The sequence below is a fragment of the Pseudorca crassidens genome, chromosome 8 (genome assembly GCF_039906515.1).
Source record: "Pseudorca crassidens isolate mPseCra1 chromosome 8, mPseCra1.hap1, whole genome shotgun sequence".
NCBI classification, from domain to species: domain Eukaryota; kingdom Metazoa; phylum Chordata; class Mammalia; order Artiodactyla; family Delphinidae; genus Pseudorca; species Pseudorca crassidens.
In genome coordinates, this window is record NC_090303.1 from 22,089,450 (window position 1) to 22,112,324 (window position 22,875).

General features: G+C 40.2%; 1 protein-coding gene across 4 annotated transcripts in view; it reads right to left on the minus strand.

Moving 5' to 3' along the window:
* GSAP (gamma-secretase activating protein) overlaps positions 1 to 22,789 on the minus strand; it is a 91,639-nt gene extending 68,850 nt beyond the window's left edge. For 2 of the 4 annotated variants that reach the window (XM_067746006.1, XM_067746004.1), the window contains exons 1-5: positions 18,817 to 19,028; positions 8,581 to 8,657; positions 7,543 to 7,599; positions 5,528 to 5,597; positions 5,167 to 5,220 (exon numbers count right to left, since the gene is read on the minus strand). In XM_067746006.1, the coding sequence (XP_067602107.1) occupies positions 5,167 to 5,220; positions 5,528 to 5,597; positions 7,543 to 7,599; positions 8,581 to 8,657; positions 18,817 to 18,925 (367 nt within the window). In that variant the 5' untranslated portion in view covers positions 18,926 to 19,028. Of the gene's footprint in view, positions 1 to 5,166; positions 5,221 to 5,527; positions 5,598 to 7,542; positions 7,600 to 8,580; positions 8,658 to 18,816; positions 19,042 to 22,735 lie in introns of those variants that run through there. The other 2 variants (XM_067746007.1, XM_067746005.1) reach the window with 2 other exon arrangements.
* Positions 22,790 to 22,875: the final 86 nt, after the last annotated feature.

Genomic DNA, 22,875 nt, shown 5'->3' on the forward strand with positions numbered 1-22,875 from the left:
AATAACATACCATGTGATTCCATAGTGTAACAGCAAGCACTCTGGATTAGGATTCTAGAGACATCAGTTCTAGTTTAAAATCTGCCACTAACCTAATATATACTTTTCAGCACATCATGAAGCTTTCCTAGGCCTTAGTGCTTTGGGGGCTTTTGTTGTTGTTGTTTTTGGCCGCACCAATGTGTGGCCTGCGGGATCTCAGTTCCCTGACCAGGGATCGAACCCAGGCCCTGGCAGTGAAAGCACCAAGTCCTAACCACTGGACCGTCAGGGAATTCCCAGTGCTTTTTTACAAAATAAAGTGGAAAACTACAGAATCAGATCATTTCTACAATCATTTTCATCCATAAAATGTGCTGATTCCATGAAGTGCTTAAAGTTGTCTCAAGAATTCAGAGAATCCAGTTATCAATGGAAACTGGGAGGGCATCACTGAAGGGCCAGATAGGTCCAGGCACGGGAAGGAGAGCGGCAGGATCAAAAGGGACAACATGGGGCTTCCCTGGTGGCGCAGTGGTTGAGAGTCCGCCTGCCGATGCAGGGGACACGGGTTCGTGCCCCGATCTGGGAAGATCCCACATGCCGCCGAGCGGCTGGGCCCGTGAGCCACAGCCCCTGAGCCTGCGCGTCCGGAGGCTGTGCTCCGCAAGGGGAGAGGCCACAACAGTGAGAGGCCCGCATACCGCAAAAAAAAAAAAAAAAAAGGGACAACATGGATGGACCTCAAGGGTACTATGCTAAGTGAAGTAAGTCAAACGAAGAACGAAATCACGCCATTTGCAGCAACATGGTTGGACCCAGAGATTATCGTATTAAGTGAAGTAAGTCAGACAGAGAAAGACAAACATATGATATCACTTATATGTGAAATCTAAAAAAATGATACAAATGAACTTATTTACAGAAAAGAAACAGACTCACAGACAGAAAACAAACTTACGGTTACCAGAGGGGAAGGAGCTGGGGAGGGATAAATTAGGAATTTGGGATTAACAGATACATACTACTACATATAAAATAGATAAACAACAAGGTCTTAGTGTACAGCACAGGGAACTATATTCAATACCTTGTAATAACCTTGTATAAAGGAAAAGAATCCGAAAAAATACTATTATGTATAACTGAATCACTTTGCTGTACACCAGAAACTAACACAACATTGTAAGTCAACTTTACTTTAATAAAAGACAAATACCGTATGATCTCTCTTATACGTAGAATCAAAAAAACCAAACCAAACCAAAACCAAAACCAAAACCAAGCTTATAGAGACAGAGAACGGACTGGTGGTTGCAGGAGGTGGGGGTAGAGGAGGGGTGGGGAGAAATGGATGAACATTTTTGTTTTGTTTTGTTTAAAGTGAATTTTAAAAAAAATTTTTTAAAGCACAGGAATAGGCATGGCATTGGGAGGATGAAGAGTGAGCAAAAGAAAGAACCTGGTCTGATGCAGGTGAAGGTACATGTTGTGAAATGGTGACAAAGTTGGAAGAGTCCAGTAGAATCTGGCTGTGAAGAAGCTCTGGTTATTAGAGCTCTGAAATCAAAGCACCTGCTGTACCTTGGGGCAAACATAATTCCACCGGGGAGAGTGAAAGGGGCACCTAAGCCTGGCCCCTGTGGAAGGCCATTTTCTAAATAAAACATTAAGTCTGCCACAGCCTCAGCCAATAAGAGAAGCACTGTTGACAAAAACCTTACTGTAAAGTATGTAGACCAAGGAACCCTATCTTGCTCATATGAGAGATGTTACAGTTTGTCTCATTTGCAATGGAAAAATCTCATTATAAGCAACAGAGTGTTAATACCTTGAGCCAAACTACATTTTATAATCAAATGGCTTATCAGGTTATTCAGGGACAGATAAGTCTTTGCAAAAGGCAAAACATTTGCAAAATATTTGTTCAAAGGACAAATCATTACAATAGATCCTATAGGTCTTTCTGGTCACATAATTTCTGAAATCTTAACTGAACAAAAGGCCCATAAGTGTCTCCATGATCTGTCTGCACCTTACCCTCATTTCCCGCTGGCCTCAGTTCCCACCACTCTGCCGCTGTTCATGCCACTCCAGCCTCATTGACCTCACTATCCTTGAACAGTGAGTCTACCAAGTACTCTGGCCTCAGGGCCTTTGCGCTGGCTGTTCGTTCTGCCAGAAATGTGCTTCCCCGTGGCGCACGCTTGCTCCCTCCTTTCAGATCTCTGTTTAAACTCTCCTTTAATAGTGTTTCCTAGGATCATCCCTCAAATAAACTAACTGGGCTCAAATACTTGCCTCAGACTCTACTTACGGGGGAAACCCAAACTAAAACAAGAAGTCATCTCAGGGGACAGGATCACTTTAGCCACGAGGTGCTGGCACGAGGGAGTGGGGAGAGTGAAATAGGGAAGAAGGGTATGCAGTGTACGGGCACTGTCAATTGACTGACCACCTTGCATGGAGTGCACCTCAGAATCATCCACTTGAGGGCTGGAAAGGGGGAGTATTCATCCTTCAGCTCCTTGTCCCCAGATTGGTCATGGCTTATCCTATTGGAAATCCTTTCTAAACATACTTCCAGGTGGTACACATGCAGCTGGTAAGCAGATTTTCCCAAGGGCTCTGGGCAAAAAGCGAGAAGTAGGTAGAGCAGCTGAGGTGAGGCACTGCCTGTCAAATTACATTTGCGCAGAGCTGGTTCTCAGTGTGGTGGCTGGTATAAAAGGTGAGCTAAGATAAAGTATGGGGTTTCCAATACAAAAATTAACACTATTCATTCTACTATTTTAAAAGATGTGATCAGATAATTTCACGAGAGGTACATCAAATTTTCAAAGCTTAGTAACATTACCTGAATAGGATTTAATGTTGTAACCAAATCAAACTTACAATAAAGTTGGCCTGAAAGTACATTCTATGATATACATAATTGCCACTCTTCTGCATGACGATTAGGCATAGATGGTAAATATCATGTAAAGATTATAGTTTCTACTGGGTTTACCAACATAGTAAGGAACTTCTAAGGCTCAAACGAATAAGGTTTCAAAAAGAACTGGGAGGCACAGGGACCTAATCCAAGGTTCTGTACAGATGCCTACCCTCATAATTGGGATGAACACAAGCAGCTATTAGCCCAGGAGATCAGGCTCACATCCATTCCCTTGTTTTAGGAGTCAGAACACCAATATTTTAGAACCTATCTTGCTTCAGCTAGTCCATTTCCATCATCTCTGAATTAAGCATTGCACCTAATTCTAAGAGGAGCAGAGGATGCTAAGAGGAGGACATGAGGTACTTCTCTGGTGACACAGTGCTTAAGAATTCGCCTGCCAATGCAAGGGACATGGGTCCGAGCCCTGGTCTGGGAAGATCCCACGTGCCACGGAGCAACTAAGCCCGTGCGCCACAACTACTGAGCCTGCGCTCTTGAGCCCGAGAGCCACAACTACTGAAGCCTGTGAGCCTAGAGCCCGGGCTCCGCAACAAAGACAAGCCACTGCAATGAGAAGCCCGCGCCCTACAACGAATAGTAGCCCCTGCTCGCCACAACTAGAGAAAGCCCGCATGCAACAACGAAGACCCAACACAGCCAAAAAAAAAAAAAAAAAAAACAGAGGAAGACATGACAAGAAGAGGGAAGAGGACTGCGGAGGTTCTCAGTATAACATGGCAGGAGGGAACGTTAGGATGAGTAAAACAATGATGAGATTTCAGGGAAAGCCTTCTGCCCGCCAACGTCTCTCATAAACTGTTCTGCTGAGGTCCCTGAGAAGGTCCCATCCAGACTCAGCTCTGGTTCCCTTGACACTCTAAGCTGGTTCTGTGGGAGCCCAGGACTGCCTCATAAGCCTCACTGGAAAGTATTTATAAAGGGTTTTCCATCACACATAACTGCAGGAAAATACATCCGAGTGGGAACTCTGCTAACAAAAGAAGGAGCTTAAGTGCCAAAGAAACAGAAGAGACGGAAACCACTGCAGGATAGGAATAGAAAGAGACTGACATGCGATCTACCTGACCAGAGGTTGAAAAATGGTAGTCCACAGGCTGGATCCAGCCATAGGTGGTTATCATTGCCTGAAGAGAACTTTTTTTTAAATATCTGGGCTGGTACTTCCCTGGTGGCACAGTGGTTAACAATCCACCTGTCAATGCAAGGGACACGCGTTCGAGCCCTGGTCCGGGAAGATCCCACATGCCACGGAGCAACTAAGCCCGTGTGCCACAACTACTGAGCCTGCGCTCTGGCGCCCACAAGGCTAGAGCCTGTGCTCCGCAACAAGAGAAGCCACCTCAGTGAGAAGCCCATGCACCGCAACAAAGAGTAGCCCCCGCTTGCCGCAACTACAGAAAGCCCATGCATAGCAACAAAGACCTAACGCAGCCAAAAATAAATAAATAAATAAATAAATAAGTTTATTTATTTAAAAAATATATATCTGGGCCAACATTTAAAAATTAAAATTTTACATAATAGTCCATACTTCTCTTGATAAATTGAAAAGCTGGTCCCACTAGGCTTATTGCCTAACTTCTGAGACGGGACACATATCTCATGGGGCACCCCGCCTACCACTAGACCCTATAGCTCGCCGTGTGGGCAATCGCCACTCCTCTCTTGCATCCATTGTATCCCCAGCGCTGTGCATTGAGCCTGACCCACTGCAGGCACTCCATATTTGTTGAGTTCTGAACAGATGGATGATAAGAAATGTTAAAAGGAAGTGAGGGTGGGAATCATATAAGTAATCAACTGTGCAGTGGGCCTCGGCAAATGAGTAGAACTGATTTTTATTTAGAATTCGTGGACTATTCATAATGCAATATGTGCTGGTTAGAAGTTCACCAGATATCAGGATAAAATGGCATTCTCCAAGCAATACTAACGTCTTCCCAACCTTTTGTACCAGCTTCTGCCTGTAGGGTTTCTAGTGTGTTCTCCATGTTCAGTCTGCAGATGCTAATTGCCTTTTTAATATTTCTGTTATTCACTGTTATATTATTTTCTGTACTTTCTTGTTTACTTGGAAAAAATGTAAAGAAACCTCTTTTTCATGCTTGACATGACCTTTGCCTTTTTATTCTGAGATAAAGCTATTTGTAAAAATGCTTGCAATTTGACAGTAGTTCAATAAATCTTCATCTCTCGATAAGTACTAAAAACTGTAATTTCATTACCTGGTTGAAGCTCATTCCTTCTTCCCTCTTTAGCAGCTTGAACTAAACTTGCAGCTAATGGAAAAAGAAAAAAATAATCCAGTAGCAAATGATCCATACAGCGGCTTTAACAGTTTACCATTTTATACCCAAAATAAGTGAGGGCTCAAAGCTGTCAGTGGATGATTAAGGTGAAATACAAAGTATTCTTTTTTGTAGATACACTCTACAGATTCTTTATTTCAAATCTAATCTCCCAAGTGCATCTTCTCCCAGAAAACCATTGTTATAGAATGATCAAATATTGCAAAAATTCAATACTTTGAAACTAAAAAAATGTAGTTTAGTTCTTGAATTGTAGCAATGAAAGAGTTCAACTTACCCAGCAAAGTTCTCTCCCTGTTGACTGAGCAACTGACAACTTGCAAGTCTTTCTCAAATGTATAGAGATGCTATTAAAACAGAAGTATTTTTTAATGTGGAGTTTCATGTTAAACAACAATTTCATGAATGCAATTCCCATTCAGCTCTCTAGCAAGTATCATTGTGGTAAAGCATTTTATTAAAGAACCACCAGTGAACCAGTTCATCCATACTGAGAAGTTTCAGATTATTTTTTAAGAAAAAAGTTTGCTATTGTAGGCCATCTTTGGCACTGAAACTTAACCATGAGACAATATAGTATAGTGGTTAAGAGCATAGAACTTGGAGCCAAGCTAGACCCAGGTTCAAATCCTAACTCTGCCACTTGCTAGCTGTGTGACTTTAGATGAGTTATTCAACCTCTCTATCCTCCCATCAGTAAAACTGAAATCATAATACAACCTATCTCAGGAGATCCTTAGAAGTGGTGAGTTAGATAATCCATGTGAAAGTACTTACTACAATGTCTGCCACACATAATAAGTACTCAAGTGTTAGCTATTATGATTATTGAGGCAAGTAACTAATCAATTTACATGACTATGACATCATTAACTATGTCTAACAGACTGTCACAAGTGCATCCCCTAAAGGACTCTGTATTTAGAATACTGGCAAAGCAGTCTTCTTTTTTATTTAATCTTTATTTTTATTTTCTTGCTGTTTGATTGTTGCAAGATTCCATTTCCTGGAATAGTAAAGAAAACTAAAATGGTCATGCAGAAGGAGGATGTGAGGTGCAGATTGAGGAACTGGAGCCAATCACAGTTATATTAAGTAAAGTCTCTTAAAATACACTTAGAGGATAAGGAAAGATAGAGCCTTAGACTTCAGGAGAGAGCAGGCTAAGAGAAACAGTGACTGCAGAACTATTACGAAGGTAATTAGTACCTGCAGACTAAAGAACCACTGAGAACATACTAGAATCCAGTGGCCAGAAGTTGATAGAAAATGTTGAAAAGTCAGGAAAAGGGAACTCTGAGTTAATAAGAAGGCTCTGAATTCATGTGAGAAATTTTGGTTTCCTTTGACTCTTGCTCTAACTGAGGGATTCTTATTTATAAGTAAGAAGAGTCATGAATGTATACACTTAAGTTTTCAGTGTTTTATCCTTTTAATTAATAAATAACACACAAGGAGAGTCTCAGCATTTAAGACATGCGAACACTACCAAATAAAAAGTCTACGTTCTCCATTACATTCACCCAATTCCAATTTCCTCTGAAAAGGAAACATGTCTGTAATTTGCTCCGTAGCCTTCCAGATCATTCAAAATGAGTTTTTAATATATATTTATGCACGTACATATTTGTCTTGCAAGTTTTTTAAACATAAACGGAATGTATTATTCTGGCAACTTGCTGTTTTCATGTAATAATGTGTTCTGGAGCGCCTTCTGTGCCAGTGTACATTTATAGACTTCTGAGTCCCTCAATACTGGTAAATTGTTTTTATGTAGGCACAAAGTGACTCCCTCCCATTTGCCCCAAGAATTAGACAAGCCTGTCACGTTAAGCAATGTCTTACGTGAGTAGTTGGAGGAAAGATTAAGAAAAGGAGGCTGGTTCTAAACCTGGATCTTTGAGAAGTAATGAAAAGCAAGAACAGTGAAGGTTACGCAGAATCAGAAGTCAGAGCCAGAGGTCATTATGAGATCCTAAGCTTCTGGGAGCACACAAATCCGGGGAAGGCGTTGGACTTCCTACATTCCTACAGAACATTGGATAATTGGTTTGCGCCAACTTGGCTTAAATCTCAAAGGACTAAGAGACCAGGTGACATTTTGTTCCAGGACTCCTTACACATTTTTTTTTTTTTTAAGATAATGGTAAAGGGAGAAGAGAAGGAAGCAAAGAAATATAAACTAAATTTTTAGAAAATAAAATGAAATAAGAAGTTGTATCTAGAAAGAAGGGAAAACTTGAATAGCAGGAAAGTAACCAATAAGTAACTATAATCTATGGTGATTTTTACCTCATTTTGTTTGGTCTGGTAATCATACAATCCAAAGAAGACATTTCCCTTATCATCCTGAAAAGAAAAAATTAACTAGATGTTTATTAAATGTCATTGTTTAGGAAGTTACTAGTTTTAAAAGAAACCTGCAATAATTCAACCAGTATTAGCAACAAGCACTCTAAAGGTAGCCTGCTGTGCATGTCAGAGAGGGACTGAACCTGTTTCTGCTGGTCATATGGATCAAAGAGTGAAAGGCAATAAGAATGTACAGCTCAGTGAGTCTGGGGGACCCTGTCTCCTAGGACTGAGCATGGTGAAGGAGCGAATCTTTTTGTACTTCCATTTATTTCTGTAAGAGAATATATATGACGGTCACTGAAAGTGGCCAGAACAAGTCCCTGATATTCTTATAAGTAAAACTTTTTGAATCGTACAACTCCTTTAACGCAGCATCCTCATGGATGCTTAAAATAACTTTTTTTAAGCAAAAAAAAAAAAGTACAGTAATACAACTGTGCAAAGCAAACTGACCACTGTTATCATTCTTCCACTTTTCACTACTACGGTAAAGTTATCTGTAAAGTTAAATTTTCTTTCCTTAGAACAATTAATATTGAAAACACACTGTCAAATATTAATACCTCAAAAGTCTGAGCATATATAAGTTTGAAAAGATGATGTATAGTAATAATATTTAATATTTTCTCAAAGATAAAAATTTAACATTAATTAGGTTTAAACATCTCTTACTTGGCATTTTTCCTGTAGAAAATGAAACTGTTCATCTATTCAAAACATTTGAGCACTGTGTCAGACACTGTGTAGTTTTTTATTTAAAAAAGAGAAAATATTTCATAAGACTGAATTTCAATTACCCTACTCAATCTCACAAAATAAAAAATGTCATATATTAAAGATTAAATACCAATAGGTCTTATTCACTACCCCTCAGTAAGATACAGCATAAAACTCTGTAAAAAAAGAAATGGTTAAAATGGTAAATTTTATGTTATGTATATTTTACCACAATTTAAAAAAAGAATATAGGCATACCTTATAGGTATAAATAATATTTCCATTTCTTTCAACATTTAGTACACGTAAGCTCTCATAATTGTTTTCTAAAACACCTGAAACAATAATAGCAAGTTAATACTTAGTAGATGTTTACAAACATATCTAACAAATACAATATTAGTGAAAAGCCAAATACAAAAGAATACTGATCATACCATTACATAGAGTTTAAAAACAAGCAAAGCTAATCTATTTTATTAGAGATCAGACTAGTAATGACCTTTAGGGAAGAGGAAAGGAGCAGTGATTAGGAAGTACCTCAAGGGAGCCTTGCTAATGGAAGTGTACACATTGGAAAAAACCAGCAGAATCTACTGAAGCTGAATATATATGGCTCAAAAATTGCCCTTGTACATATATCTCATAAGAAGTATACACATATTGTGGCAAATAACACATATGACATCTATAGCACTATGGTTCAGAGACTTCCCTGGTGGCGCAATGGTTAAGAATCCGCCTGCCAATGTAGGGGACACGGGTTCAAGCCCTGGTCCGGGAAGATCCCACATGCTGTGGAGCAACTAAGCCCATGCGCCACAACTACTGAGCCTGCGTTCTAGAGCTCGTGAGCCAAAACTACTGAGCCCGCGTGCCACAACTACTGAAGCCCGCATGCCTAAAGCATGTGCTCCACAACAAGAGAAGCCACCACAGTGAGAAGCCCACACACCGCAAAGAAGAGTAGCCCCCGCTTGCTGCAACTACAGAAAGCCTGCACATGGCAACAAAGACCCAAAGCAGCCAAAAATAAATAAATAAATAAATATAGCACTATGGTTCATAATAGTCAAAACTGGAAACCCAAAATATCCATCAAGCAAAGAATGAATAAATTGTGGTATATTCAAACAATGGAGTATTATACAACAATAAAAATGAATTAACTTGCTATAACATACACCATAAATGAGTACAAGAAGCCCACATACTCACCCCTCCCAAAAAAGGTACAAACTGTATGATTTAATTTACACACAAGTTTCAAAATCTGGCAAAAAGAATCTATTGCGCTAGATGAGTGATTGCTGGAAAGGAGTATGAAGGGGACCTTTGGGGTTCTATTAATTTTCTCCTTCCGGCTCTGAGTGCCAGTTCCATGGGTGTGCCTCACTTTGTGAAAATTAACTGAGTTGCACTTGTGATTTGTGTACTTTTCTGTATGAAGGCCATATTTGACAAAGGATATAAAGATTTTTTACACAAAACATTTAACTTGTAAGTTAATGGACCATCATTTTTCTTCTAAAATTTTTGGATATTCCTCCGATTTCTACAGTTAAAGGATTTAAACACTGGTTAGAAACAGCATTGATAATTATCATCATTAATGGGGAAGAAAAGTATATATCCCCAATTTCCTCAAAATTAAATTGCTTCAACTTGACTCATTTTCCCCACACAAGAATAGTGTTATTAGATGTTAAAATATTATGTTGATTATGACAAATTCCAATATTCAGACAAAACATATGCAAAATATCCTATAAATCAGAGCAAATTTCAGTTTGTATTCCTGATTAAAAAGGAAAAATCAAGACACAAAATCAGGATAATTGGTGAGCTCAACCCCTGCACTGGAGCTGGGAGTGGAAAACCTTTAGAGATGGTTCAGTGAGAACTTAGGAATCATCCTGAGATCTCTCTTGCCAACTCCTCACAAGAAGAAGCTGCCTGGCTCTTCAGGGGGCAGGGCAAAGAAGGGGGTAAGTGTTGCTTATATATGGGTATATACACTTTTCAATGTATATTGAGGTATCAGACACATTATTCTCAATATTAAAAAAAATAAGAATAATCACTTGGTCTCTTAGGATAATAGTATGATTCAATTAGCTTACTGCTGAACAGCACTTCATAATTTACAGAGTTCTCATTGCTATCTCAATCATACTGTATAAGGTACTACAGGCCCATTGTATGGGTAAAACAACTGAGTTTCAATGAAGTTAAGATATTTGGCCAATACCATATATTGAAAAAGTGGCACAGACTAATTTCAAGCCTAGGAAAAGGTAAACAGAATGAACTAAGTTTCCTTAGTTAAGTATCATCACAGTATCATACTCACAATGGGAAAACGGATAATTACTGAAAAATCCTTTAAGGTGGATTTTGCAGACATCTAAAGAGGATTTCAGTGAGTTTCTTTTCATCCTGCACATGACTCAAAACTCCTGGAATGCAATGTGTCAATATTTTGAGAAGCATTTTTTTTTTCTTTCAAGATTATAAGGATGCTGGAAGAGACCTTCTCAAAAGTACACTTAAAAGGTTTCAACTAAGAAACTTCTTTACAAGAATCTTGCTAAGAAAATCCAATTTCCTTGCAAAAGCACATCTATTTCCAAATCACTAAAATATTAAGAGAAAAAAATTCTCCAACAAGTGCAGATTACAACACATGATATATGCTTATTCCATTAAATCAATGGTTCTCAATGCTTGTGTTGTGTTAGAATCATCAGGGGAGATTTTAAAAGAACATGGATGTCCAAGCCCTGTCCCAAATATCCTAATTTTTTTGAGCTGGTGAGGGCCCTACTCCCTGGTGTCTGTATTTTTAAGTCTCCCTTGTTATTCTAATGTGCAGCCAGGGCTGAGAACCAGTGAACTACATATTTATAAATAATATACATTAAACAATATTCATTAGATAGCATAACTAGGACCTGCTTATAATGTAACCAGAGTAGAAAGACATAATAAAAATAATGCCTTCATGGGTCTGTTAGGGAGTAAGAATTGCAGTCTTAAATAATCCTGCAGTTAAGTACATGGTTCTCATCTGAAGGATATTTGCATTCGATAAATTTAGCAATGTTGGTAAGCCAGAGACCAGGGTCTCACCACACACTATAAACCCATTGGCCCTTCCTCCCCGGATTAGTTGCTCATGTTTTAGACACACCCTTTTAAAAGACTTATTCAATAACCTCTTTGCTTATTCATTCTGACTCTTCTCCCACTAGTTCAACTCTGGAAAGTCCAGAAGAGGAAGTTTAGCAATTTCAAATGAGGAAATGTGGTTTAATTTTACAGTTCAGTGAAATCAGAGTTCATGAAGGAAAAATGTAGCATTCTGATAAATACTTGCATAAGTAAACCTACTAAAAAAACGGAGAGTACCTAGATATTAAAGGTGTTGGTGAGTCACAGCTCATGTAAAATTAAAGCTGGTTTGCCACCCCAGTGTCCACTGAAGCCCTATTTACAAGAGCCAGGTCATGGAAGCAACCTAAATGCCCATTGACAGATGAATGGATAAAGAAGATGTGGTACAGGGCTTCCCTAGTGGCGCAGTGGTTGGGAGTCTGCCTGCCAATGCAGGGGACACGAGTTCGAGCCCTGGTCCGGGAAGATCCCACATGCTGCGGAGCAACTAAGCCTGTGTGCCACAACTACTGAGCCTGCGCTCTAGAGCCCACAAGTCACAACTACTGAGCCTAAGTGCCACAACTACTGAAGCCTGCGCGCCTAAAGCCCGTGCTCCACAACAAGAGAAGCCACGACAATGAGAAGCCCGCGCACAGCAACAAAGACCCAACACAGCCATAAAATAAATAAAATAAATAAATTTATTTTAAAAAAAAAGAAGATGTGGTACATATATACAATGGACTATTACTCAGCCATAAAAAGGAACAGAACTGGGTCATTCGTAGAGATATGGATGGACCTAGAGGCTGTCATAGAGAGTGAAGTAAGTCAGAAAGAAAAAAACCAAATATGTATTAACGCATATATGTGGAATCTAGAAAAATGGTACAGATGAACCAGTTCACAAGGCAGAAATAGAGACACAGATGTAGAGAACAAACGTATGGACACCAAGGGGGGAAAGCAGCAGTGGGGGTGGGGAGCTGGTGGTGGGATGAACTGGGAGATGGGGATTGACATGTATACACTAATATGTATAAAACAGATAATAAGAACCTGCTGTATTAAAAAAATAAAATAAAATTCAAAAAAAACCCTATAAATATTTTCATTTATAGTTTCTATCTTTGATGTCATGCACAGAATTGTCTTTCCTACCCTGAGATTATATAAATGCTTGGTATATTTTTTTCTACAATTTTTGTGTTTTTATTTTTTTAATTATATATTTGATCCAACTAAAATTTATTTATGTATTTATACTCATACGTATACAGTATGAGATAACATTTGTCATTATACTTTGTTTACAAATGGTTACCCAGTTGTTCAAATGCCATTTATTGAATTGTTTTTTCTGAAATGCCACGCTTATAATGTAGTAAACCCCTATGTATATTTCTGAACTATTTATTCTTGTTCCATTGACCCGTCTACATATTATTAAGTCAATGCCACATTGCTTTGATTACAGCTTTATAATGCTTTTTAACATTTGGTGGTCAAGTCCTCTGTGATCACTCTCCTTTCATGGCTATTCTCATCCTTTTATCTTTTCAAATAAACTTTAGGGTAAATTTGTAAAAAAAAAAAAAAAAAAAAAAAGCTGGTTTGCCAGATAAGTCTCGTCCACTTCAATGTATTCTTTGCCAAACACGAGTGATTTCACTTTAAAAGAAGATGTCTGTCAAATATGTAAATTTGGTTTCCAACTGCTATGAGACAAAAATCAAATAAAAGTATTTCTTTTCTTTCCAATGACTATGGGGGTGGAGGGAGTCTCACAGCCCTATACAAAAATTTGAACTAGTTCCTAAAACAGAGATCAAGGAGTGCTAAGATATAATTATCCTATGACATTTCTATTCTGTAAATAATTCACATAAAATCTCCTGCTCACCAGGACCAGATATTATAATTTCTAAATGTATGAAGTAAACATTATTATATGATTTATATTTCATATTCTGAATAAAATGAGAAAAATCAAGGATGGGGTGATAAGCAATAAAGAGAGAAAAGAATTAGAAAAGGAGACTAGGAAGGTAGGGGAAGGAAAAGTGAAAAGGAAGGACAGTGGCGAGAGAAGAGTAAAACAATAAACAAAAACAATGTGACTGAGCCAATCCTCTGGCCCCCAAATCTGTCTGGGGGTATCTAGGAGGCAACAATAAAAGCATTACTCTTGAGTGAGATAACTGGTAAAATATATCACTTCCCTGGAAAAAGTGAATAACTACAGTATTTGAAAGATTAATCAATCTGGAACATTAATAAATTCTAATAAATTCATCAATCTAATACTAATTGAAGCAGGCAAGGAGATATAGGCAAGAAAACCTACATTATTTCTGGTCTTAAATATACGTGACATTTAAACCTTAGAAAATTTACATACCGGAGACTTTTTCTTATTTCCTGAAGATATGATACATTCCAAGAGGGGATTAAGCATTAGACAGAAAAATTAATATATAAAATCTATTATATTGCTACATACCAGTAATAGTTAGAACCTATAATGTTTTTAAATGTGCTATTTATGAGAGCAACAAAAAATAATAACAACCCAGGAATAAATCTGGCAAAAACCTTCATGGAGAAAATTCTAAGACTTCTTAAGAATCATAAAGGAGCTCTAAATACACAACAAGCTATACTTTATTCATAGTTGGGAAGATTTAATATTGTAAAGATGCCAATTCTCCCCAAGCTGATCCACAGATTCAATGCAACTCAAATCAAAAATCCAACAGATTTTGGTGAAATCTAACTGGCTGATTCCAAAATATATATGTAAGAACAAGGAGCATAGAATAGCCAAGATGATCCTGAAGATGACTGATGTGAGAAGACTTACTCTACCAGTTATCAAGACTTAACAGAAAGATAGTGACTAAGATGTCTTCGTCTAACATTGGCCAATGGAACAAAATTAAAAGCCCAGAAAAGAAGACTCACACACATATGGAAACTTGATGTGTGAAGGAAGTGGTTTTGCTGTCAGTGAGAAAAGGTAGGGCTATTTGGTTAGTGACACTAGAACTACTAGCTATTAACACAGAAAAACAATGCAATTTACAAAAGAATATATTAACACCTGTAAGCCATAAATAACAAAACCAAATCATGTAACCACCACCCAGCTTAAAAATAGCAAATATCAGGGCTACTTTTGAAGGTTCTGGTGTCCCCCTATTTGATTCCTACATCATATTACAAAAATAAATTCTAGATGGATAAAAAGATAACAAAATTCAAAGAAAAAAGCTTTAAAGCTTTTAGAAGTTAACATAAAAATGTCTTCATGACTTCTAAATTTCTTTAAAATATCCAAAAACCACAAACCGTAAAGGAAAAGACTCATAAATTAGACTACATTATAATCAAGAACTCTTGTTTATCAAAGGTAATCACAAACTGAAAAAACCAAGAGATTGAGGGAAGATATCTGCAACATATATGATGAACAAGGGACTAGAATCCACAATGAAGAATGCCTTAAAATTAATATTAAAAAAAGCCACAATAGACAAATAGACAAAAGGATGAACCAACATCTCATAGAAGGGGAAACTCAAATAGCCAGTAAATATAGAGAGATGTTCAACCTCAAACCACAATGAAGTAACGTTTAGACTCACCAGTTTGACAAGAAATTTAAAATCTGGAAAAATCAAGAGCTTGTGAAGATACAGAGTACCAAAAACATTTCTATACCACAAATGGGGTAGTTAATAAGTACAAGTACTTTAGAAAACAATTTGGCACTACCCAGGAAAAGTGAAGACGTTCATAGCCTGTGACTCAGCAACTCTAAAGTCAGACATCCATCCTAGAGAAACATGTAAAGTACGCACCAGGTTAGTAAAAGCATAGACTGTAACAGCAAACCCCAGAAACCTCCCAAACGTCACTGTTGGGATAAAGATAAGTAAGTTGGGTTTCCTAGGAAACATCCTGAGACAGTTTCGTATGCAGGGTATTTACTAGGGAGTGCTTACTAAAGTGGGATTAACACCTGTAGCAGGAAGGAGAAGGGAGCAGGACCAGGCTAGGGAAGAAGTCAAGTTACAATGAAGGCCCAGTGGCCTCAGGTGACCGTAGGGTCCTCCATTGGGGAAGCTCTAGAACTGAAATGAATTGTCAGAGTTGTCCCATGTGAGTCAAAATGCCCAGGCCTTTATACCCCACCTCACCCTCTCATTAAAGGAGGCCATACCTAAACTAAAGGGGCATAAAGTTGGGTGACGCAACCCTCTGCCGAGGCCATCCCTGAAGGCGCTGACAGCTGAGGGCTATCTGCTGCCCACACTTACAGCACCTGGGACAAGCCCTTTCTTGATAGGAAGATCTAAGCACTGCATCTCCATGTCCACCATAGTGTTGTATAGTCACACAAATGGAATACTATACAGCAGTGAAAATTAACGACCTACAGCAGTCAACATGGATAAATCTTACACTACTGAGAAGAAAAAAAATGAAAAGAATACATATAGTGTTCTTTCATTTACTTAAAGTTCACAAACAAGCAAAATGAAATGATATTTTGCTTAAGGAGATATACATATGGGTTAAAACTACAAATAGGATCAAAGAAATGTTAAAATATAAATGTTTAAGTGGTTGTAGGTAACAACTTACAGATGAGGGATACGGAGAGCAACAGGATCAAACAGGGAGGCAAAGAGCCTACAAAATTCTTGATATTATTCTATTTTTAAGGTGGGTACACAGTTTTGCTTTTTTTTAAATTATTTATAGCTTAGATGTGTTAAAAATATTCTTTTGTATAACTGTTTTAATTTTTAAAGAACAAATATTTTCTTCCTTTATTTCAGGAGAAATAATTTTCCCAAAGTTCAACCTAGAACAAGAAACACATGCAGTAACCAAATCTGGTCTCCTTACTTCTTTACCCCTTTTTGACTAAAATGCTATCATATATGCACTGAATTTCTGTCCTGGCTGACTTAGCCCAGCTCTGTGGCTATTTTGCCAGAAATATGTCATACATCAGGAGTACTACTTAACACCCCTAAGAAATCTTCAATTGTATTTGTTGATGTAAAAATATTAAGGCTTCAAATTTAGAGAGCAAGTGTGCAGAGAGGAGACTTTACAATGGTATAATTATTCATAATTTACATTTGAAAAGCCGAGACTTTGAAAGGAAAATAATTTGCACAAATGTGTGGAGTAATAGCTGTGCTAGAAATAAAATAGAATCCCACATTCCCCTGCCAGTGCTACAAATTACAGCAGCAGAATAATTAACTTGTGGTTTTTTTGAGCTACCACCCACTGGTGATTTTCAGAAATAACAATTTCTTTTAGTATAATAGGGCTAATATCTTGCCAAGGTGCTCTGCAGGAGCAAAATACTACCAATATCAGAAAAATCTGGTATTTCTAGTAAGTTTAGTTTCTGAGGACCCAGAGGTATCTGCTGTTTGGTGAAATGTCAACACACAAGTTTATATGTCTTCACAGATGTGTGAAAGACACAAGGAAGCCAAAATCTAACTGGCTCACACACAGCTTTTCAATCACAACACACATTACTGAAACATAAGACTGTGGCATTTCACACTTCATCTAACTTCTCATTTTCAGACACTTGCCACTTAGCTCTATAAGGTGGAGGTCCAGAGGAAGGACCACTTTGTGGTAGAAACCATAAATCTTCAAAAGCTCTTTAGACATTCAGGAGACTTTTAAAAAATCCCCCAAAGTGAAGCTTTACTAATAATGACACTAGTCGTTTGTCAAACTCACTAGTCAAACTGGAGCCTTGAGCTACACAAACATGACTCCCTGTTTGGAACCAACAACTAACATGCCAAGACAAGGAACCCTACAAATATTCTGCTAAAGCCATAGGACAGAAAATTTTCTCCAGTGATAAGGGGAAAGGAGTTGTAGATATGGGTAATTTGATGGACCTCTCCAAAAAATGCCCTCCAGCAAGTCTAAGTGTTTAAGGAAAACCAGATGGGGAAAAAAAGAGGTAAACACACTGAAGTGGCTAGCTCCTGTGCACAACTGGGATCCAGGGTATCGTTTCTTTGAACCTGAACCTAAGCCCTGAAGATGCAACATTACTTGCAGCAAACGTTTCTTCTTGAAAAACAACCTGGGAAATCACAGAGTTCCCCTTCTTTAAAGTTTTGGTTGATCAATGCTGGGAAGGCTCGAAAGTGACTTTCCACTCTCTTATCAAAATCAAAACAAAGGATTTTTGAGACAGATGAAAATCAAAGGCTCAACTGCCCAGAATGTATTCCAATTCACCCTGAGGAAGTTGGGCAGGACACCCGAGGATCACTTGGTCTCACGCCTCTTGCTGGCCAGCACAGGTGGTCTCTGGGTTGGTGGTGACGGGCTTGATGCTTTGGAAAACAGTGGGCTCTCAGTTCATTGCTCACAGCCTGAAAGCAGACCCCTACCCTCTCGCACTTCACATCCGAAGTGGCATGTCCCCTAAATCACGGATACTGTTCACCCAGAAACACGTCTCACAAAAGTGGGGACAAACCGTTCAGCTGTTAAGTATTTATACGGTGGTTTTCCTGGCGGCCATGATTCATCTTTTCTTTCTCATAACGCGAGAACTTCCAGGAGCCTCCAGTCTTGGTGGAACCCCTACCCAGGTGATGAATCTTTTTAGGCAGGTGAGCTATGAATAAAGCATAGAGAACGACCCTCCCCCACCCCCTGCAGCCTTGTGCCGGAGGAGTTGCAGAGTCTGGGCAGCTGCTCCTCCACGCCCTGCTCTGATGAGATGATGCCAAGGTACCCAGCCTTTCTACTGAAAGTGACTTACTGTGCGCAACCCTTAAGCCAGAAGCTGGAGGACTCGCTAGAAGAAGCAGTGACCACCTAGAGGGGTGGGATAGGGAGGGTGCGAGGGGATATTGGTATATATGTACACGTAGAGCTGATTCACTTTGTTATACAGCAGAAACTAACACACCATTGTACGGCAATTATACTCCAATAAAGATGTCTAAAACAACAAGCAGTGCAACTCCGCCACCGAGACCTTGCCCACCCTGCCCCGGGGGCTGTCCCTCCGCCCTTCAGCCAGTGTCCCCGGATGAGGGTGGCAAAGCCCAGACTCCGAAGAGGGGAAGGTCACCCCTTCAGCACCAACCTTCACAGGCTAGCAGGGGGCACAGGCTGCGCGGCTGGCGGTGCCCACCAACCACCCCGGCCCAGCCCGGGAACCACCTAGGTATGAAGGACTCCGACTCCCCCGCCTCCGCTGCCCCTGCCTAACCCCCCCACATACACGCCCCACCCCTCCCCGACGCACGCCTACAGCACCTGGGCCTCCGCCTCCGGCCCCAGCGGCCACTAACGCCGCCCGCTGTGCCCGCAGCCACGGGAGCACGTCCTTCCCGAGATCGAAGTCGGAGACCAGACGGAGGGCCATTGCCCGGACGCGGCCACCGGGCAGCTCTGGAGCCCTGCGCCGCGGGCATTCCCGGCCCTCCGCGCGCCACCGCACCCCGCGCCCGCCCCTCCTTCCTCTCCCCCGCCCGCCGCTTTCGGTTCCGCCGCGGCCGAGCGGGAGAAGCCCCAGCACCGCCTCCTCCCGGCCCGGCCCGCGCCGCGCACGTGAGCCTCGAGCTGCGCACGCTGGGCCGGCGGGGGGATGGGGGGAGGGGGAGCGACGAGGGCGCGGGGACCAGACCCAGCCGGGCCGCGAGCCCTCGACTTGCACCCTCGCGGCGGAGGACAGAGAGGGAGGGAGTATTTGTTTTTTAAAGAGGCGTGGAGATGTTGCTGGACCAATGGTTTCCAAACTATGCTGCATATGACATGTGCGTGCTAGGCGTTTTGGGGTTTTTTTGTTTGTTTGTTTTTTAATCCCCAGGTGAGTCCACTGTGCAGCAAACTTTAGAAACCAGTTGGCTAGAGAGAGGTATTACTAGCTGGGTCACCTGAGAAGGTTCAAGGTCATCACCGGGGCAGAAGCAGGCAGTGGCTTGGGCCTATTCAGCCCAATTTCAGGGTGGTGGTATTTTATTAGTAGTACTTAAGTAGAAAGTAGCAGCGAGGTGTATGTGAGATGATTCTATTTTAACAGAGGTTCGGAGACACTGGAAGGGGTCAATCAGCTCAACACAAACAGGTCTTCTGCCTATTTACGGGGCTCCCTACACTGGCTGCAACGAAGCTGAATTGTTGAAGATTTCCTCTGCACTTACTCTTTTAAAAGTGCTCTCCTTCCAGGGGCACCTGTGGTGTGGGGCACCGTCTCATCCCCATACCTATAAATAAGTCCAGTGTTTTCTTAATCTTGCCACTCAGGTTTCTTTTCATTAGAGAGTGTACCATCAGTATTGCTTGCTGCACCTTTAGCACTGCAGATCCAATCCATCCTGAACATCAATGCCAAGTTATTACTGTCCCTAAAACAAAGCTGTCCTCATGGCCCCGTGCAGAAGACTTTGAGTAACAGCTGACTGCAGGATAAAGTGCCTATACTTTACCTGACCCTTCCAGCCTTTTCACCTAGACCTTCGGCTCCAGGTTGGCCTGATTCCAGAACCCTCTGATTCCACCCACTTGCCTCCGAAAAAAATCACCAGACCCTTCCAATCTGGATCCACAAAGCTTTCTCACAGCTTCAGCCCCTAGCGACCTTCCTAACCCTGAACTTCTAGACAGACGTTGCTAGTACACCTCATTTGACAATCAAATACTGCATGGAGCCGTGAATTGAATCTTGAGTCTTGCACACCCCTCTGCAGCGGCTAACAGAGCAGCCAGAAGGTGCTCCACTGTTACTTAAGAGTGAGTCAGTAATGGACTAAGGGGTGCTTTGTCACATGTCTCACAAAGTGAGGGTCTGAAAACTACCCTCTGTTTTACAGTGCAGACTCCTAGGCTCTAGTCTAGACCTGGGCAAGGCACAGAAATGTGCATTTCAGTCAGAGCCTCAGGTGATTCTTAGGCTCACTAAGATTTGAAAACTTCTCTAAATAAAGGTAAAAGAAACTCTTGATTTCGCCCTACTGACACGTTTCTCCGGCTGCGGTGGTGGATGATTTCAGGTAGCTCTCCACTACTCACCACCACATTCGTAGGAAAGTCATCCTACCTGTAAAGTGCATGAAGCTTTAACAGAAATGCTTACTGAGGCTGCTGATATTGCTAGTGCAAAGAAGGGTGACCACTGAAATAATGGGGAGATACGACAACGAATGTTGCATACCAAATGGAGCTGGTTGCCTTTGTCATATAGAAACATCTTCACTTTCCTATTTTAAAAATTAAGTTTCTGTCGATTTTTTTCTCAGTTAACCTCTATTTTTATCAAGTAAAACTGATTTTATAGACTTCATCAAGCAGTGATTATATAAAAATTCCCTTCAAAATAAATTTAAGTAAAAAAGAACATAGAGAAGGTGAGAAATAATAACTAAGATACCAGAGAGACATGGCCAAAGCCATGAAGGTAGTATATGAATGGCTGAGCTTTGGAGATAATTCGCTAAGGAAAAGACTCGTGAATGGTGACTTACTGGTTTACAATTTGTGAAAGATTAACAGAAAAAGAATGCTGATGGATTATCCTTGAACTCTAAAGAAGGCAGAACTGGAAACTGTCCTATCTTCTTTAGTTAAAAAGCTGCTTCATTGATGGATGTGTTAACTTGACTGTGGTAATCATTTCACCATGTATATTTATATCAAATCATCACATTATACACTTTAAATATTTGCCTAAAAAAAAAAGGGAAAAGAAAAGAAAGCTGCCTCAGAATCATTAAGCACTGGAACTGGCTTTTTTTTTTTTTTTTTTTTTTCCCGGTACGCGGGCCTCTCACTGTTGTGGCCTATCCCGTTGCGGAGCACAGGCTCTGGACGCGCACGCTCAGCGGCCATGGCTCACGGGCCCAGCCGCTCCACGGCATGTGGGATCTTCCCGGACTGGGGCACGAACCCGTGTACCCTGCATCGGCAGGCGGACTCTCAACCACTGCGCCACCAGGGAAGCCTGGAACTGGCTTTTGAATAGAATAGGAATATTTCTATTTCTTGGGGATTTTAAGAATTAACCATCATCTTCCTTAAAATCATAGCATAGCATAGAGTTGGAGACCTAAAGATTTTATAATCAAGACCTTTATTTTAGAGATGAGGGCACAGGCTCAAAATGGTGAAATGAATGTCTGGTCTAAAGTAGCAAAGCTAGTAAACCACGATGTTGGGATCAGAACACAGGTCTCCTGCTATTGGTGTTTGTGTTGATTATGTCCAGTGAACTGACTTAGAAGACTCAAATTACCTTACAGCCTGAGGATTCCGAGTTATCCAAATACCACACCCCGACTCGAGTAGAATTCTGTGACGGCAGTGAGAAATCACAGAACTTGAATCACATGGTTTCCTCAAAATAGTCTAAGTTCTTTGTAATTTCATCTTGAGTTTTAGAGTTGAAGGAAACTAAAGGAATTGGAAATGTGGGTTGAATGAATCATTTGTAAATGAAAATAGTTAATCTAATAGAGACGTTAAAATGAAGAGTTCCACTCTGTTCTCCTAACCAGAAAGAACGTCTGGAAGAGAGAAACAATACAAGTGGATTCTGAAGGAGTTAGAAAATGGCCTATTTAACAAATCTAGTCCAAAATTCTAAAACTACAAGGAATCTAAGGAAAGGACTAACGAAATCAATACTAGGTTTGAAATTGGCATTCAGTGGAGCAATAAATATGCTAAAAGAACATTTTTGTTAATAAACTCGTGGTTGAAATTAAGTAGAAGTGAATCAACTAAAAACCAAACCTTGCATTTTGGAGGCTAATCCTTTGAAAGCACAGCTGAGAATGTTTTCCTTAAAATTAATAGAGGTTACCAGAAAACCCATTAGACTCTAAATAATGCATGAGTAAGGTTCCTCTGAACTTTCTAGGAAATAATAATTGAAGTTTTGTAACTAAGATGCTAAAGCACTTACAATGAGGTGACGTCTTATGTAGGTATTAAGAATGCTGCTTCCCTACAGTAATCTATTTCTAGCAGATATAGTTAATATGTTTTTAAGTAAATATCTAAGGTGGTGATCATTATGACACCCCCCCATCCATTTGCCCCCAGTCAGGTGTTAACATTTCGTCTTGCCAGTGACTGACTGGGAATGGGCATGTGCATCAGTCAGGATTAGGCGCACCAGAAGTTATTGAAAACCCAAATTAACAATGAATTGAACACACAGGTCTTATTTTCTCACCTATCTGGAGGTAGGTAGTCCAGTGCTTGTGAGGGCACGTCTCTGAAATCAGGCATCCAGGCTTCTTCCAGCTTTTTCTTCTATCAGCTCTTTGGGTGTATCCTTGTCCTCATGGTCTAAGGTGACTGTGAAAGCTTCAG